At 37.9% G+C, this 20,254-nt stretch overlaps 1 protein-coding gene across 3 annotated transcripts in view; it reads right to left on the bottom strand.

Annotated features, from left to right (window-relative positions):
* The window catches only part of LOC121386854 (E3 ubiquitin-protein ligase RNF185-like), a 29,441-nt gene continuing 9,187 nt past the window's right edge, over positions 1 to 20,254 (bottom strand). For 2 of the 3 annotated variants that reach the window (XM_041517874.1, XM_041517875.1), the window contains exons 2-4: positions 10,732 to 10,925; positions 7,487 to 7,558; positions 1 to 887 (exon numbers count right to left, since the gene is read on the bottom strand). In XM_041517874.1, coding sequence (XP_041373808.1) covers positions 550 to 887; positions 7,487 to 7,558; positions 10,732 to 10,921 — 600 coding nt within the window. In that variant the 5' untranslated portion in view covers positions 10,922 to 10,925 and the 3' untranslated portion in view covers positions 1 to 549. Of the gene's footprint in view, positions 888 to 5,557; positions 5,853 to 7,486; positions 7,559 to 10,731; positions 10,926 to 20,254 lie in introns of those variants that run through there. The other variant, XM_041517876.1, reaches the window with a different exon arrangement.

Genomic DNA, 20,254 nt, shown 5'->3' with positions numbered 1-20,254 from the left:
ATAAATACAGCATTTATTATCACATTCCATAAATACAGGAACACTTGCTAACAGAGACAAGAATTTTAGCAGCAAAATGTTCACATTCATTGAAAAGGTAACAGTTGTTAGCATCTTAGTACCTTTCACAATTGACATTTACATCCTATATGCTGATCAAAAGGTCATAGATAAAGTCACACTCATAATCAACAAGCTGAAAATAGTTTGATGCCCGATCCAGAACAGAACCCAATGACTGAACAAATTAAGATGGAAATGATGTAGCAAATGACAATGTGGATGAGCAGTTACGAGGATGTGTTTCTTTTAGGTAACCTAGCTCATTCTCTAATTTATATATATAATTATTTTTATTTTGTTTATCTTGAGTAAAATATCAACCAATTATGACGGATGATTGTATGGTCGCCTCAAACCACCTGTCCAAATGTGAAGAAGGTCCACCATTGTTTTGAAAAAGTCAGTTTTAGGAAGTATGTTCGTCAGTAGGAATAGCCCAAATGAACACGGTGCCAACGCGTACAACACACGGACGACGATCACCAACTACAACATCTTAACAGTATACTTCAGCAGGATTACGACCGCATTACCAAGACTTTTTAAGAGGAAGAATAAAATGGAAAACAAGTATTTTAAAATAACGAAAACTGTGGACACCAGATACGGAACAAAGTAGCATATCACGAACAGGACATTGAGTAAACATCGTCCTATATACAGGAAAAATCGTCCTACATACAGGAACGGTCGGGCAAACACCTGGATAACTCCACGTTCGTTGTTTGCATCATGGACAACAACAGAAAGTCCGAGAACGAGAAGGAAGATGATGAAAATCTGTACACCACTGTTACGCCTGTTCCACCAGATTTTAGCCTGAGCTGAAATGGGACCTAACTACCAGTCGTATGGTTAGTGACACTCTGATGATTCGTATAGTGGTAGTACTCTTTTGTAGTCGTCGCTGTACGAGCGCGCGTTGTGAAACACTCGTACAACGGTTGATAAACTCGGAAGATCGATCAAGTTTAAGGAAGATTTTAATTGGTTATAAGTTACACATTTCACACATTTCACAAGGTATAGTTCAGTTCTTCTCTGGGTTCTCGTCACAGAGTTAACTGATAGGATGATCGTGGTTCGGGATAAAATGTTCACAGGAACTGCATCTGCCTCACGTGATTGTCGGATGTTTCAGTTTTACTTTCGTCAGAAAGTATAACGACCGGCTGGGTCAACAAAGTAGTTGATTCTTGGATTGCCGTTGGCCGGAGCTTTTCGTGGTCGAGAAAAGACTGTCGATAGAGGTTGCTGGCTCTTCTTTTAAACACTACTGGCACGAGGACGGTATGCGGGTCATGCAGCGACATTGGTCGTTTGAGGCCGGATCTGTCCGTCAACACAGTCGTACGCGGTCATCTCGCACCGTCCACAAAGTTCATATATGACTTATAGACTGACCACCGCTGGCCCATCGCTGTTCCTTTAATGTCAGGAGAATTAGTTCGGAGATTTCTGGACTGACTTCCGCTGGCCATCGTCGTTCCTTTAATGTCAGGAGAAATTAGTTAGCTATCTGTTTCGTTAATGTGAGGGTATTGTGTTACATTCGTCCCCCGCAAGAAAAGATCTTTGCAAGGCAACGATCTTCCAAATTAAAGTAACACAATCGATCCTCACTGTAAACGTTATTTTGTTCATCTTGCGTCGTCTCCCTGGAATACACAATGTTCATGATCATCTTGTGCGAAAATATATAGCATCGCACATTATATAATCATTTATATATAGTCATAGGTCGTCACAGCGGACTGAATAATAGTTAAATATAGTTCCTTGTACTGGAATACGTGTCCTTTATTGGGGTTGGTTGATCGTCGGGTAGATTCGTCTCACTATACTGCTATCTTCGGAGCTTGGAACTGGTGCGGAAGGTAAAGTGCTTCTCTCAGCGTGAAATTCGCCGTCCAGCTTTGTGGACACCAGATTATAATCGTTGGTATCGATCACTGCTATTCCCTTTTTACTTCTACCTTTCGTGAACCAGTAAACTAATTGTTTTCGTTTCTTAAAAATGCAACCTAGTGTTGCCAATAAGAAAATGACGACTATCAGTGCTATCATATTTGGCCAAAGTGGTCTATGTAAGTCGGTTATTATTGGTTCTAGTTGCGACAACTGATTGATGAGGTCACCTATAGGGACATCTTGTAGTGCTTTAAGTTTAGGAGGTAATGTGGTGAGGTTCAGTTTTGGGAATTTATCATGTAGCGGTTTCCATAATTTAAACTGAACGGCCTTGAAGTGTTTCAAGTAATTTGCATTTTCGTCACTGATTTGGAAATCAGACGTTTTGCTGAAGTAAGGTAATAGTGTTAACAAGTCACTTGTTGCTGAACACGACTGGTTGACATTAATCACATCCAAAGGTGGGTTGAGTATCTGTGTGTCATTGGTTAGGTGTTTACCGGGGCATACAATTTTAAATCTCAAAGGTTTTGCTAACGAGACGAGCCAAAAACCATTTTTTAGATGTATCGCAATGGGTAATTTACTTATCCGAATGGTTGTCTGACAGTGTGTTTTAATATTTTGATTATCATGCCTGAAAAGCGCGATCACGCATAGATGGCTTAGATTGATTGGGTAAATAGCACTCTGAATTTCGCAAACGCTGTTTAACGGACTATTTTCGGCGCATCTTTCCAGTTCATTGTTTGTTAACAGAATATAGCGAGTGTTGTCGGAGTTGACTGCTATTGCTTGCGTTTCTAACTGATACTGTGCGGTTAATTGGGCGAGTTGGTTCGAACTGGTTGTTGATTGTTTTATTGGCATGGGTAAGTTATGTATTTGATATAATTCAAATGTGCCGTCGACATCCAGTAATGGAATGGAAATGATCACTAAAATATGTTTTTCTTCTAACACTGGCGCGCAGGTGAGGGATTTATAGAACTGCCACAATTGTGTGCTTGGATTTCCAGCTAATTTTAGATTGGCGGGTAAATGTCCTGAAATCTCTAATTACAATCTTCTTAAGTTAGACGGTGTAATAGTCGCTGGCGATAAATACGATAGTGATAACATGTTTAACTGTAATTGTAAATGGTCCAGGTAAAATGTCATGGCATTAATTATTTCTCTAAGTTCACCTATAATTTCATCAATTTGTAAATACAATTGGATATAGAATTCTAATTCGTACATACGCAATTCGATTTCTTTTGTTACATTTCTTAAGGCGGCGTCTATTTTATGTAAATTTGTTGCTAGTGCGTTTATGTCATGTCGGTTCTCGGAAATACGGATTCTTGATACGTTTAATATAGACAAACTTTCTTTTACCACGTGGGTAATAGTTTGTTGGTTTCTTGCCAGAATTTTTACATTTCCTCTAATCGTAGAGAGGTCTTTTTCGGAAACTGTCCCAAATAAAAAACTCAAAGCGTCTCCCACGAATGGAAGTAGTGAACGTTGATGTGTCGAACGTAATATTTTGTACTCTGAAAAAGTGATTACTAGTTTCCGTTGGTCCCGTTCCAACGCGAGTATGTTTGTTTTCAATGTGTTAAAAAGTCGGAAAATAAAGGTGTGTGTTCGCTTGGTATGCAGTGTGAGGTAATTCTGATTTAGTATGGCTACTGTTTATATGTCGTCATTGAGGCGTGTGAGATACTTGTCATACAGGGATAAGTCAATCACAAAAGTGACCAACCAACGTGATCTCGTGGTTGTCACTGGGTTAAGCTTGTTAAATACGACATTATCGCTAATACTAAAACCGGTCACGATACTAAGGTAGGCGAATCGTAGCAAGGTCGGGAATAGTGTGTTGGCTTCCATTATCTGGAAGTATAAAAGAAAACTCGTTAGTTTGTCTTTCTTTCTATGTATATACATACTTCGCCCTCGACGGTCGGTTACCACATCAATCTATTACTTTAGATACGGTTTGTAGGCACGCGTCAGCTTATTTTGCAGAATAATTATCGTCGCGATAATAGCATTCTCTAAGCTATTTAATTTGCGAATAATCTTGCACGTCCGGTCTACATCCCTACGGCGGATGGCTTAATAGGTTACATCAAATCATATACATCGTCTTGATACGTCGCCATCGGCGGTTGGGTTCCTTGAATACTTCCCATATTCATATTTATGTACATCCTAATAACTACAATCTATTTCTTGCCTACACGCGGCTACTAAAATGTCCTACTATTTTCGGTATGCTATCGCGCTTTATGGGGTCCACTTGACTGTGGCGCGATACCATAATTTACATTAATTTTAGTGCCGTCCATACAGCGGCCAATAGCGTTCTTATCGCTTTGTCCGGTTTAGATTCCGTGTCTTTTTTCGTCTCGGTACGGCGAGCAATTTCGTTGACGGTTTCAACGTCCATGTCGGTCTCACTGCTAGACGCGCTTACAATGTCGTCTGAATCGGCGGCAGACGTTGTGCTCGGCGGTTTTTGTTTACGTTGTCGTTCGCGTATTCTTTTCTGTAATTCCATAAGGGGAATATCATCTTCCGATGAGGAATCTTCGCGTTCGCGGCGTAGTCGTTGGGTTAGCATTTCGCGATTTGTTTTGGGGAGGCTATCAGTGTCTGATTCGGATTCGGATTCTAGTGGCATGACGTAAGTTTTCCGTCTCGTTGGTCGCTCGGTTTTCCGACCTGTCGCTTTGGGTAGATCCCATTCATCCAGAGTAGCTAGACGTAAGTGTTCGGCGTGGGCCTTCGTTTCTGTGCCCGTCAGTTGATCGCGAATTGTAAACGTGACTGGTGACGTCTGCTGTACTACGCGGTAACATTGGTAGCCATTTTGCTTTGTTTTGTAGTTGGGGGGTTTTTTTTTTTGGGGGGGGGGGGGGGGGGGGAGGTAAAAATTAAATGGTGTTTGTTCGTCTCTTAAGCTTTTCCTATTCTATATATAAACTTGAAAAAACAATAACAACCCAATTCTTAAAAATTAAGAGTTTTGATAAACCTATTATTATTGTTAATATTATTCCTTTATATTATGGTTCACTTAGGTAGAAGCTAGAGGAAACAACAAATGGTCTTACCTTTCTGATCTGGCTACACTTGTCCGGAGGTTTCCTTCCGCTGGAGGGTTGCTAGGTTCGGTTGCTAGTTTCCTTCTTGTTGAAAGAATCCTGGTCACGGCACCAAATCGGTTCCTGTGCCACTACCAGTCGTATGGTTAGTGACACTCTGATGATTCGTATAGTGGTAGTACTCTTTTGTAGTCGTCGCTGTACGAGCGCGCGTTGTGAAACACTCGTACAACGGTTGATAAACTCGGAAGATCGATCAAGTTTAAGGAAGATTTTAATTGGTTATAAGTTACACATTTCACACATTTCACAAGGTATAGTTCAGTTCTTCTCTGGGTTCTCGTCACAGAGTTAACTGATAGGATGATCGTGGTTCGGGATAAAATGTTCACAGGAACTGCATCTGCCTCACGTGATTGTCGGATGTTTCAGTTTTACTTTCGTCAGAAAGTATAACGACCGGCTGGGTCAACAAAGTTGTTGATTCTTGGATTGCCGTTGGCCGGAGCTTTTCGTGGTCGAGAAAAGACTGTCGATAGAGGTTGCTGGCTCTTCTTTTAAACACTACTGGCACGAGGACGGTATGCGGGTCATGCAGCGACATTGGTCGTTTGAGGCCGGATCTGTCCGTCAACACAGTCGTACGCGGTCATCTCGCACCGTCCACAAAGTTCATATATGACTTATAGACTGACCACCGCTGGCCCATCGCTGTTCCTTTAATGTCAGGAGAATTAGTTCGGAGATTTCTGGACTGACTTCCGCTGGCCATCGTCGTTCCTTTAATGTCAGGAGAAATTAGTTAGCTATCTGTTTCGTTAATGTGAGGGTATTGTGTTACAATACAAACGTCAATAAATATTGTTTAAAATAATGGTTGGGGTTTATTGTTGTTGTTGTTTTCATTTTCGTTGTTAGTGTATGTTTGTAAAACAATTCTTCCAATATTCCGTCATGAATGTTAAAATAAAGCACTGAATACCGAAACTCGCCTGCGACTATTCCGGTTACGCTTTTTCTTCAGCTAAATTTTTCTGGTGAACAAATCCTTGCACTACTAAGAGCTTTCTCATGCACTTACCGGCACGAATAAACGTCTTTTTGATTGAGACTAATGTTTGGAGTGAATTAGCACAGTCAGGAAAACTAGTGGTACATCAATAATTGAAGGGATAGTACATTTTTAGACGCAATAGTGTTTTTTGATTAAAAAAAAAAGAAAAAAAAAGAAATTGTGAACCTTTTTTTTTTTTTTGCCATTTTTAACCAGCATTTTTATTTAGAACGAGAAAATAGAAGTTAATGCTGTAGCATGTAATTTGTTTAATGAATAATGGATTAAGTCAGAGAATGCACTCAGCGATCGTGAATTATTTTTCACGAATTTACACTTCCTCGTACAGTCTCCTCTAGATAATATTTAAAACCACAAAGTGTTAGTTGGCAGGTTTTGAACCAACTGCGCTGATTCGCATGGCAATGGTTAATCCAAGTGACCAAAGTGGCTTTTACAAAAAAATAGTCGCACGTTAACTGGTATTTAAAACCGTATAGTACTATATACAGTTAGACATTCGGCTCAAAACTAGAGTAACAATTTTGTATTTATATACAGCCATTTTTAAAATAGTAAAGTTAAAGTTTTGTGTTTTTACTTAACAACAACACTAGAGCACATTGATTTATTAATCATCGGCTACTGGATGTCAAACATTTGGTACTTTTGACATATGCTCTTAGAGAGGAAACTCGCTGCATTTTTCCATTAGCAGCAAGGGATCTTTTTTATGCACCATCCCAGAGACAGGACAGCACATACGGCGGCCTTTGATATATCAGTCGGGGTGCACTGGCTGGAATGAGAAATAACCCAACAGGACCCACTGACGGGGATCGATCCTAAACCGACCACACATCAAGCGAGTACTTTACCACTGGGCAACGTCCTGCCCCCTTTTTAAAATAGTAAGACATAAGTCATTGCGTTAAGAAACATGACATGTAGCCGAAGTAAACATATAAAAACATATACATGATTCATCATATACAATCGAAAATATAGACCATTTACATTACGTATTCAAAATCTGAAGACTTCAGACCTATATTAATATTTTAGCGTTAAACGAGATGAGAATTGCAGTAAAAATTCATCTGGCACATTCTTCTATCAATTTGTATTAGGCGTCTAACAACGTTGAATGATCCACATATTTCTCATAGGGCACTGACTGAAATATTAGGCATCATCATACAAGTGTGGACAATGTCTTGTGAGTGGGGCATAGCCTCTAGTGGGGGCGGGCGAGGGGGGGGGGGGAGGGGACAGGCAATATATTTATCTTTAATTATATAGATTAGGAAAAAAACATTTTTGACACTGAGTGGGGTTGGGGGCTATGTCTTATAATTACCTGTTTTCTCTTTAAGCTGTACGATTTTCCCACGATCTGTCTTAGGAGTATTTTCTTTATAGTCTTGATAACCTGGTGAAAGAAAATATAGAAAGAAAGAAATGTTTTATTTAACGATGCTCTCAACACATTTTATTTACAGTTATATGGCGTCAGACATATGGTTAAGGACCACACAAATTTGGAGAGGAAACCCGCTGTCGCCACTTCATGGGCTACTCTTTCCGATTAGTAGCAAGGGATCTTTTATTTGCGCTTCCCACAGGCAGGATAGCACAAACCATGGCCTTTGTTGAACCAGTTATGGATCACTGGTCGGTGCAAGTGGTTTACACCTACCCATTGAGCCTTGCGGAGCACTCACTCGGGGTTTGGAGTCAGTATCTGGATTAAAAATCCCATGCCTTGACTGGGATCCGAACCCAGTACCTACCAGCCTGTTGACCGATGGCCTAACCACGACGCCACCGAGGCCGGTAAAGAAAATATAGATAATATCACGTGTAGTAACAATGGGGATAGATATTATGACCGCTAATGATGAATAGAAAACGACAGTTCTGCACCACTCGCCAAGACACCTATATTCTGATTGGCTAACTGCGTCACGTGAGCCATCATGACTATGAAAATGACAGTTCAGCATCACTTACTAGTATGCCGATTGCTCTGATTGGCTAATTGGTCCTTGTGACCTAGCATGGATATAGAGAACTGAAAAGAATTAATTGCTATTGCTATTAGATGCAAAGATATCAAACTTGACACGTCCATATTGGTGACGTCATTTAACCATGTTTCTCCATTTGTATTTTGGGTCATTTTTACCTCGGAGATAGTCAGGATCTACACAATTACCCATTGTCACTTTATCAGTAATTTGAAAATGACATTTTAGCAAACTATTACAAATATTGCACTTAGAAAAAGGGTAGTCTAAACTTCTTTTTTACATTTGAAATTAATCTGCTATCAGTAGGTATTCCTACATTAATATACCATTAAGCTGAAGCAACTTGTTTTCAGGGCCGTAGCTAGGAATTTTTGTTTGGGGGGGGGGGGGGGGGGGGGCAAATGAGTAGTTAATAGTTTAACACTCCCTAAACGGTTAACAAGAGAATTATCTTTAAGTTTCTATAAACAAAAAATCAGTTTTTTAGCACACACACACACACACACACACACACACACACACACACACACACACACACACGCACGCGCGCGCGCACGCGCACGCGCTCGCTACGGTCTTGGTTTTACAATTGGTAACCTTTTATATGCATGTTTGACTTAGATATATTGTAAACATGGGTGGATCCAGGATATTTGATGGTAAGGAGTTGTTTTGGCAGATTCCTCCTTTTGTTGGTGGACATAAGGCTGGTAGGTATAGGGTTCGCAGCCCTTTACCGGCCTTGGTGTTGTCTTGGTTAAGCCATCGGACATAAGGCTGGTAGGTACAGGGTTCACAGTCCGGTACCAGCTCCCACTCAGAGTGAGTTTTAATGACTCAATGGGTAGGTGTAAGGCCACTACATTCTCTTCTCTCTCACTAACCACTAACAATTAACAACTAACCCATTGTCCTGGACAGATAGCCCAGATAGCTGAGGTGTGTGTCCAGGACAGCATGCTTGAACCTGAATTGGATATAAGCACAAAAATAAGTTGAAATGAAATGGAAATTAATCTCACGCACAACATCCATATGTATCACTGTCAACTTCACTTTCACATACCACATTAGATCTGTACCACATGAACTGTTGGGTCATCTTCATCACTAGACTCTGCCCGCTTTACTGTGAACTGGGAAGTCATTTAACGAGTTCATATCCGAAGAGATTCAGGCACGCCCATCCCGGACCTGGTCTCTGACATCGCTAGGGGGAAGTTCCGGAACAGAAAGTCTGGTATACTGCTTCACACGGTCATCTTGAGTGCAAGGTTGGCTGTGCTGTCTGCTCGTGTGTTTGTTTAACAGAGCAGTGGTGGTAGAGTTCGCCTGATTCACGATCGATCTAGGATCGATTTCCGTCGGAGGGCCCATTGGGCTATTTCTCGTTCCAGCCAGTGCTCCACAACTGGTGTAACAAAGGCTGTGGTATGTACTATCCTGTCTATGGGATGGTGCATATAAAAGATCCCTTGCTACTAATGTGAAAATGTACATCCTGTGCACCCCACCCCCACCCTCCTACGCTACTGGCCTTTTGCCAGAACTGGATTTACTAGGTTTCTACAGGAAACACATTTCCTATTTCGTGATTGGTACAGGCATAACGTAACTGGACTTTTTGTATCATTACTGAAAACAAAAAGCGCCTAAGTTGAAATATATAATCATGATATTTCAGGGTACAAATTAAATTTTTTAGAAGCAAAGGAAATCTGTATTTAAACCCAGAAGAGCAGACTAAGATGTGCCTAAACTATAACAAAAGTTTCGAATAGATAATTATAACATGACTTTCCAAAGCATAGTTGCTTAATTAGCTCCCAGGGTGTACAAGCTTTCATCATGACACTTGCCAAGCGTATAAATATAACTTGGTTCATTGGAATAACACCAAAAAACCTTTGATCATATTTGTTTGGGCCGTCTAAACAGCAAGATTTTTCTTTAATAGCTTTTTTTCTGGTTGAGCAAAATCGGGAATTAAGTAAATAGATGTATAGCGTATTCATTATAAAGCCGTATCTGAATATTATTTAAATCGAAAAGGCATTCAGCATGCAGCATGTAGCGAAGTGCACTTTATGTGCTATTTTGGTAGGGGTGTATACGACGTTCAAGCACGTGTCATACGGTTTCGGTTGAACCCCTTGTGTAACCACTCACGTAGTATTATTTACGCCAATTTGCAAATACTATGTCTAAAATACAGCTGTCGGGTTTCTTCTTTCAGTGCCTGTACTAATCTGAAGCATTTTAAGTGAATGTTATGAATGAACTCGTTGAATAAAGTAAATTTAAGGACAAATCAAATATATAGATATTTTAGTAATACTTTGTTAGGCTATGTAATAGGTCAGTGGTCTGTGACAATATGCCTTCAAAGAAACTAAAAACGTATTTTTAAAAACATATATGATGAGGATACAAAAAATGCAGATCTACATAATTTCCTCTGTGGATGGTCCTTAGCTCATTCTGAAGCCAGTCTCGTATTCCCATCAACAGAATACTGCTAGAGTATACTCGATCTACATATATGTGACTGTATAACTTTAAAAAAACCCACCTATACTGTCGTTATCCAAGAAGATTCTCTGCACTTTTTGGATCCTCTCTCGACAAGTAGGACAGCCGTTGTTGTACGATGTCCTCATCCACTGGGAGATACACTTCTTGCCAAAAACATGGCCACATGGAATGCACGTGGCAAGGCCACACGAAGAATCCTCACAGATTGAACATACAGCTGCACTCATCGTTCTAAAATTGAAAAATAAAAATCAAACTGATATTAAGTTTCATTATATTATAAATATCAACTTATCCGTGGCTAATATACATTCATTAATCTGAACAACAAAACCAAAATCCGTATCTCTGCACAATGCAGTCGAATAGGTATTTATAATTTTTGTAAGGAGGCAGGCGGGCTTTTTCCCAAATTAAATGAAGATGCCCGAATTTGGATAACAACATTTATCAATATTAGCATTAGGTTAGGTCAGGTCAGGTCAGAGTGGTTAAAATGCACATCCAGAGCAAGCTGTTGTAGCGCACGCCTGTCCTGGGCACAGGTGCCGGCCTTAGCCATCTCCTCCGGTCAGAACAGGAAATATAGTAGCATTACTACCAAACAACTTATATAGAGCTGCAAACGAATCACTACGCATTTTTATACGGATTACAACTAACTTTGAGGGTAGAATGATGGAAATACATGATGAAAAGCTCTCAGGTTAGCACATTTATCCCGAATATCTATATAATGTTTTCCCGAATTTGAGGTTTTGCTCCAGAACTAGGGGGCAGTCCCCACTCCTGCCTCGTACGGTTATGAGTATTTAGAAATATAGTGGTTGATTCCACAAATCTCTTTAAAGTCTACTTTAAGTATAAATATTATACACGTGTTACTATAAGCGTACGAGACGTGGAGTGTGTGTGTGTGGGGGGGGGGGGGGGGGGAGTTGACAGTTACCCAATCTCCGTCAGTGTGGTTACAACATAAGTAAGGTGACTAATATTTTTAATAAAGCCAAGCAACATACTAGGAATCAACTATTGAAGTATAAACAACCCATCAAAGACTCCAAAAGAACACTACCATGGGTTACTACATTTGATCCACGCCAGCCCCAATTGAGAAAACTGGCTGCGCACACCAACATTCTAACTACTAGCAACAGAATGCCTCAGGTGATACAGGAGACTTGAATGGTAATTGTAGCAACATCTTGAGGAAGAACAAACTCAAACCAGCGACTTCGGGTTATACTATTTTGGGTTGTCGCCCCTGTCACAGGCCTAGATGCAAAACTTGTGAAAAAAATACGACAACCCAACTTATTACTATCAAAAACAATAAAGTGTACCAAATAAAAGACAGTCTCGACTGTAGTACCACTTTTGTAGTCTACTGTTTGACATGTAAAAACTGCAAAATTCAGTATGTAGGACCAACTACTTAACAATTATGTACTATAAAAGATTGTTAATTTTGATAAATCCAAACTTAACATTGCAGAGTCACTCTGATACACGCTTAAACACAATGTGGCCTGGAGGGCTCAATGAGTATGACCCAAGCAGTAATTAACTTTCTGTCTGTTAGTCTTCCCAGGCAGCTTACCCGGTGACATTATGATTCTCTTATCTGAACTGTTTTTATATCTTTATTTTGTCAGTCCTCCCAGTCAGCTTATCTTGAGATGTGATTAACCTTTTAACTCTGGTGCTTCACTTGAACTGTTTTTATCCTGTTTTTATGTTTAGTTTTCTCCTGACGATGTCAACATAACAAAAATACATATATACAATAAGTCAGTAATATTGGGTATAGTAGAATAATTGAAGTTCATTATATAATTTGTTATACATGTACTAGTATATTTCGATTTATTAAAATAGGGATATCTGTGATATAATAATAAAGCATATTTAACTCGAGTGATGTGGTATATGTTGATACAAATAGCTATGGTCTTTTAAATTTATCATTAATTTCTTTAATTAATTTGCTGACTTTTCTTAGGACACCTATTTTATTACTAGTCATTAACTCTTTAAATTTTAGGGTACTGGGGTTCACATAATAATATTGTTTTAGGAGTGTTTTTCGAGACTTAGTAAAGAAGGGACAAGAGTGAGTAGATAATGATATTCATCACCAATATCGTTAGAATCACAGTGTTCATAACCTATTTTCTACTGGTGTATTATTCCACCGTCCTATTTCAATCGGGAGATAATGATTTGATGTTCTTAATTTAAGAATAATGATCCATAGTTTTTCAGGCATTATGGTGAGGAATTTTTGAAAAATTAGCTGATTTTTAAAAATTGTATATTTTTTCCTCTAGACGATGATGCAATGTTATTGTTCCACGTTTGAATGTCATGCTGCCTCAATTTGATATATTCAAGAAGTTGTGGGTTTTTGTTGAAAATCTTCGAGACAACCATATATCAGTCATACCTAAGTTGTTAAATAATTGTTTTATATGTTAAATTCAAGTGTAGCTGAGTCCATTTACGGACGAGTCCTGTAACATAAATGCATGCAATAGAGAGGATAGTTTTGTTTGTTTTCCTGATACAATTGTGGCCCAGAAATTTATCATTCTTTGTTGAATAATTAGTTTAATCGGTCTGCGTCCTAGTTCTCCGTATAACCTTGAGATTTTAAACTTGTGGTTTTAAACAGAGACTTTACTTTTATTATATAAGGGGTCATCCATTTAGTACGTACGCACAATTTTCCGATTTTTTGCACCCCCGTACGCATGCGTACGCCAGTGCCCATACCCCCCCCCCCCCCCCCCCCCCCCCCACCCTTGCGTACATACGCAAAAGATCGTCAGTCAGTACCAGTAAATGTAGACAATGCCACCGTCGATGTCATCATGGTATACTATAATTAATGAATACTGCTCATTGTACAAGTGTATTAAACAACGCTTGACGACGAATAAAATGTTTCTAAATGTATTATAAACCGGAACGTCTGCTCTGTTTTAATTACAAAAAAATTCAAATCATGTTTAATGATTTAATCACAAAACTATAAAACTGGAACTAACTCGGAACTATAAACCTAAAAGTCGGAACTTAGTACCAGTAGGTACAACTTTTTGGGGCACATGACAACAAAATATTGATAAACAATAGGACTGCCTAGATCAATGAGAAAATTTGTAGTGTTATTCATCCAATGCCTCCCAAGGTACACCAAGGGCCTCAAAAATATTTCTGTAGATCGGCGGTGCAAATACAGGCTCTGCTTCCTCAGTTAAGACTGCGTCGCCGTTGAGGTGTTCAGGATCATCATGAATGGCCTCATAGGCATCCGGCCCTTCATCCATTGTTTCAACCGTACACCCTCCTCCACGGCGATGCCTGGTCACTGACGCTATTGATGGGAAATAGATTCCACACTTCTTGCACACACGCCCATCAATGTCCTTCATTATTGTAGGGCAGTATGAATCGTACGGGATCTCCTTGTATATCTTGAGTACTTGGGGTACACGCGATGTCAAAGCCATTCTCTCCCATAGATTTGGATACATATCTGTTGGGCGGACATCTTTCGGATCAGGAATAACTGGCCCTGAATTAGAAGACCTTTTTGGTACTGGGGCAGGCAGGAAACGACCAGGGAATATGTCCGTCCACGATGTACGCATTTCCCCACAGCAACCGATGGAGGCGCACTTTACAATGGTGAGAGTGTATTGGCTGATACGACAGTGCTTCGCCACCCAGGCTTCATCAATGTCGTTCACAGTCAAGGATTTATTTTCAACGAATTCTGCTAATACTGGATAGTCATCTAGGGTCATATTGCTCCATAAGCCTGCAAGAACTTTGGCCGCATTCCTAAAGTTTCGTCTCTCCAGCTCATCATCAATAGTCACCCCTGAACTGTCCAAGTGGGAACCGCAAGCGTCATGAGGTAATATGATACTAGCCAACTCCTTGCTAAGGGGAGCCATTCGTCTTTCCACGAAGTTGTAAGCTGATAGACCGGGTGCCGTGGTCAATGCGATGTAAACATCTAAATTGAACTCTTTGAAATGATGAATTGCAACCTGGAGTGTCTTTGGAAACCGGGGGTTAGTATGGCGAACAAAACAGGCGCCGACGATCTAGAACGTCAATAAATAATCAAATTAACTATATATATATATTTTTTAATTTTACCCTAATAACACACACACACACACACACACCCCACGCCGTACGCAAGCGTACGCAAAATGGCTCTTAAATTTTCAAACCCCCCCCTCAAAAAAAAAAAATGCGTACGTACTAAAAGTATGCCCCCTAATCCAGATTCGGGCGCTTATGATTAATTCTGGCAAAAATCGGCCTACCTCGCTACAAAAAGGGGACTCCGTACGCTTATGTGTGTTACAAGTCTCCTTATTCAGTACAATTATTCCAATATTAACTAACTTACAAGTCTCCTTATTCAGTACAATTATTCCAATATTAACTAACTTACAAGTCTCCTTATTCAGTACAATTATTCCAGTGTTAACGCAATATTAACTAACTTACAAGTCTCCTTATTCAGTACAATTATTCCAGTGTTAACGCAATATTAACTAACTTACAACTCTCCTTATTCAGTACAATTATTCCAATATTAACTAACTTACAAGTATCCTTATTCAGTACAATTATTCCAATATTAACTAACTTACAAGTCTCCTTATTCAGTACAATTATTCCAGTGTTAACGCAATATTAACTAACTTACAAGTCTCCTTGTTCAGTACAATTATTCCAATATTAACTAACTTACAAGTATCCTTATTCAGTACAATTATTCCAATATTAACTAACTTACAAGTCTCCTTATTCAGTACAATTATTCCAGTGTTAACGCAATATTAACTAACTTACAAGTCTCCTTGTTCAGTACAATTATTCCAATATTAACTAACTTACAAGTCTCCTTGTTCAGTACAATTATTCCAGTGTTAACGCAATATTAACTAACTTACAACTCTCCTTATTCAGTACAATTATTCCAATATTAACTAACTTAAGTCTCCTTATTCAGTACAATTATTCCAATATTAACTAACTTACAAGTCTCCTTATTCAGTACAATTATTCCAGTGTTAACGCAATATTAACTAACTTACAAGTCTCCTTGTTCAGTACAATTATTCCAATATTAACTAACTTACAAGTCTCCTTGTTCAGTACAATTATTCCAGTGTTAACGCAATATTAACTAACTTACAACTCTCCTTATTCAGTACAATTATTCCAATATTAACTAACTTACAAGTCTCCTTATTCAGTACAATTATTCCAATATTAACTAACTTACAAGTCTCCTTATTCAGTACAATTATTCCAGTGTTAACGCAATATTAACTAACTTACAAGTCTCCTTATTCAGTACAATTATTCCAGTGTTAACGCATTATTAACTAACTTACAACTCTCCTTATTCAGTACAATTATTCCAATATTAACTAACTTACAAGTCTCCTTATTCAGTACAATTATTCCAATATTAACTAACTTACAAGTCTCCTTATTCAGTACAATTATTCCAATATTAACCAACTTACAAGTCTCCTTATTCAGTACAATTATTCCAGTGTTAACGCAATATTAACTAACTTACAAGTCTCCTTATTCAGTACAATTATTCCAATATTAACTAACTTACAAGTATCCTTATTCAGTACAATTATTCCAATATTAACTAACTTACAAGTCTCCTTATTCAGAACAATTATTCCAGTGTTAACGCAATATTAACTAACTTACAAGTCTCCTTGTTCAGTACAATTATTCCAATATTAACTAACTTACAAGTCTCCTTGTTCAGTACAATTATTCCAGTGTTAACGCAATATTAACTAACTTACAACTCTCCTTATTCAGTACAATTATTCCAATATTAACTAACTTACAAGTATCCTTATTCAGTACAATTATTCCAATATTAACTAACTTACAAGTCTCCTTATTCAGTACAATTATTCCAGTGTTAACGCAATATTAACTAACTTACAAGTCTCCTTGTTCAGTACAATTATTCCAATATTAACTAACTTACAAGTCTCCTTGTTCAGTACAATTATTCCAGTGTTAACGCAATATTAACTAACTTACAAGTCTCCTTATTCAGTACAATTATTCCAATATTAACTAACTTACAAGTCTCCTTATTCAGTACAATTATTCCAATATTAACTAACTTACAAGTCTCCTTATTCAGTACAATTATTCCAATATTAACTAACTTACAAGTCTCCTTATTCAGTACAATTATTCCAGTGTTAACGCATTATTAACTAACTTACAAGTCTCCTTATTCAGTACAATTATTCCAATATTAACTAACTTACAAGTCTCCTTATTCAGTACAATTATTCCAATATTAACTAACTTACAAGTCTCCTTATTCAGTACAATTATTCCAATATTAACTAACTTACAAGTCTCCTTATTCAGTACAATTATTCCACTGTTAACGCAATATTAACTAACTTACAAGTCTCCTTATTCAGTACAATTATTCCAATATTAACTAACTTACAAGTCTCCTTATTCAGTACAATTATTCCAATATTAACTAACTTACAAGTCTCCTTATTCAGTACAATTATTCCAGTGTTAACGCAATATTAACTAACTTACAAGTCTCCTTGTTCAGTACAATTATTCCAATATTAACTAACTTACAAGTCTCCTTGTTCAGTACAATTATTCCAGTGTTAACGGAATATTAACTAACTTACAAGTCTCCTTATTCAGTACAATTATTCCAGTGTTAACGGAATATTAACTAACTTACAAGTCTCCTTATTCAGTACAATTATTCCAATATTAACTAACTTACAAGTCTCCTTATTCAGTACAATTATTCCAGTGTTAACGCAATATTAACTAACTTACAAGTCTCCTTGTTCAGTACAATTATTCCAATATTAACTAACTTACAAGTCTCCTTGTTCAGTACAATTATTCCAGTGTTAACGCAATATTAACTAACTTACAAGTCTCCTTATTCAGTACAATTATTCCAATATTAACTAACTTACAAGTCTCCTTATTCAGTACAATTATTCCAGTGTTAACTAACTTACAAGTCTCCTTATTCAGTACAATTATTCCAGTGTTAACGCAATATTAACTAACTTACAAGTCTCCTTATTCAGTAGAATTACTCCATTGTTAACGCAATATTAACTAACTTACAAGTCTCCTTATTCAGTACAGTTATTCCAGTGTTAACGCAATGTTAACTAACTTACAAGTCTCCTTATTCAGTAGAATTACTCCAGTGTTAACGCAATATTAACTAACTTACAAGTCCTCTTATTCAGTACAATTATTCCAGAATTAACGCAATATTAACTAACTTACAAGTCTCCTTATTCAGTACAATTATTCCAGTGTTAACGCAATATTAACTAACTTACAACTCTCCTTGTTCAGTACAATTATTCTAATATTAACTAACTTACAACTCTCCTTGTTCAGTACAATTATTCTAATATTAACTAACTTACAACTCTCCTTGTTCAGTACAATTATTCTAATATTAACTAACTTATAAGTCTTCTTATTCAGTACAATTATTCCAGTGTTAACTAACTTACAAGTCTCCTTATTCAGTACAATTACTCCAGTGTTAACGCAATATTAACTAACTTACAAGTCTCCTTATTCAGTACAATTATTCTAATATTAACTAACTTACAACTCTCCTTGTTCAGTACAATTATTCTAATATTAACTAACTTACAAGTCTTCTTATTCAGTACAATTATTCCAGAATTAACGCAATATTAACTAACTTACAACTCTCCTTGTTCAGTACAATTATTCCAATATTAACTAACTTACAAGTCTCCTTGTTCAGTACAATTATTCCAATATTCCAATACTCTCCATGTTCAGTACAATTATTCCAATATCAACTAACTTACAAGTCTCCTTATTCAGTACAATTATTCCAGTGTTAACTAACTTACAAGTCTCCTTATTCAGTACAATTATTCCAGTGTTAACGCAATATTAACTAGCTTACAAGTCTCCTTATTCAGTACAATTATTCGAATATTAACTAACTTACAAGTCTCCTTATTCAGTACAATTACTCCAATATTAACTAACTTACAAGTCTCCTTATTTAGTACAATTATTCCAGTGGTAACGCAATATTAACTAACTTACAAGTCTTCTTATTCAGTACAATTATTCCAATATTAACTAACTTACAAGTCTTCTTATTCAGTACAATTATTCCAGAATTAACGCAATATTAACTAACTTACAAGTCTCCTTATTCAGTAGAATGACTCCAGCGTTAATGCAAAGCTCTTAATTTATAATGATGTATAATTTGAAAACAGTTAGAACAGAAAAGGTTTTTTTTCTATATGCACCATCCCACAGACAGGATAGCACATACCACGACCTTTGATATACCAGTCGTGGTGCAATGGCTGGAGCGAGAAATAGCTCAATGAGCCCACTGACGGGGATCGATCCCAAACCGACAGCGCATCAAGCGAGCACTCTACCAGTGGGCTACGTCTCGCCCTCAAATTAGCTAAGGATTCTTGGCGAAGTTAGTGTCAGCACATTACAATTTTCATATTATCGAGTTATTCCTCCACCACCCCTTCTCAACTTTCCTGTACCCGCCACTCGCCGACTGCTAAGTAGGCCTACTATTGACCTAAAATGTAATACCGTCAATACGTATCTTGTTAGCACCACTTCCTGTTCAGAATGATATTGAATGTTCGTTTCCTAATATACCAGAAAATACTTACCCACTCTGTTACCATGTTGACAGAACTTCCTGAACAAAATGATTAGCAATGCTCTATCCCTCATAGACCAGAAAACACTTACACCAACTACTATTATATTGACACAAAACTGCCTTTACAAGATGATATTCTATATCCTATTCCTAATATTAGTGACAATATTTACCTATACTATACTGCAAACACACAACTTCCTGTACAGAATGATAGTCAATGTTCTATACTCTGTCAAAAAAGAAACGAATAGGCGAAATATTCATGGAATTATCTCTTTAATACAAAGTGGCATAATTTCGTTATTTATGATCGTATCACAGTAAACTTTGACATGAGTATGTGACAATGTTCTTCCTATGGACTGACGGCAGTGGAGGCGTTTTTGTCACCAAACAGCGTCGTACGCGGGCGCTGAAATCAGTACCTTGTGTGGCCACCAGCAGCAGCAATAGCTGCGCGACATCTCCTTGGCATAGACTGAATGAGTCTCTGACTCCGGGCAGGTGGAATCCTAGCCCATTCTTCCTGCAGTGCATGTGACAGTTGCGGAAGTGTCTGAGGCTCCGGGTCACGCTGGCGTACACGTCTGTCCAGTTCGTCCCATAGATGTTCAATGGCGTTGAGATCTGGCGATCTTGATGGCCATGGCAATACAATAATGTTCTCATTCTGTAGGAAATCCATATGCGGCCTGGCATTGTCCTGCTGAAAGAGTTCTCTCTATCGATCCAAAATGGGAAGCATGTGACGGTGAAGAATTTCATCCCGGTAGCG

This window comes from Gigantopelta aegis, chromosome 12, assembly GCF_016097555.1.
Source record: "Gigantopelta aegis isolate Gae_Host chromosome 12, Gae_host_genome, whole genome shotgun sequence".
In the NCBI taxonomy this organism is placed as follows: Eukaryota; Metazoa; Mollusca; class Gastropoda; order Neomphalida; family Peltospiridae; genus Gigantopelta; species Gigantopelta aegis.
This window is presented reverse-complemented; position numbering and strand designations above follow the sequence as displayed.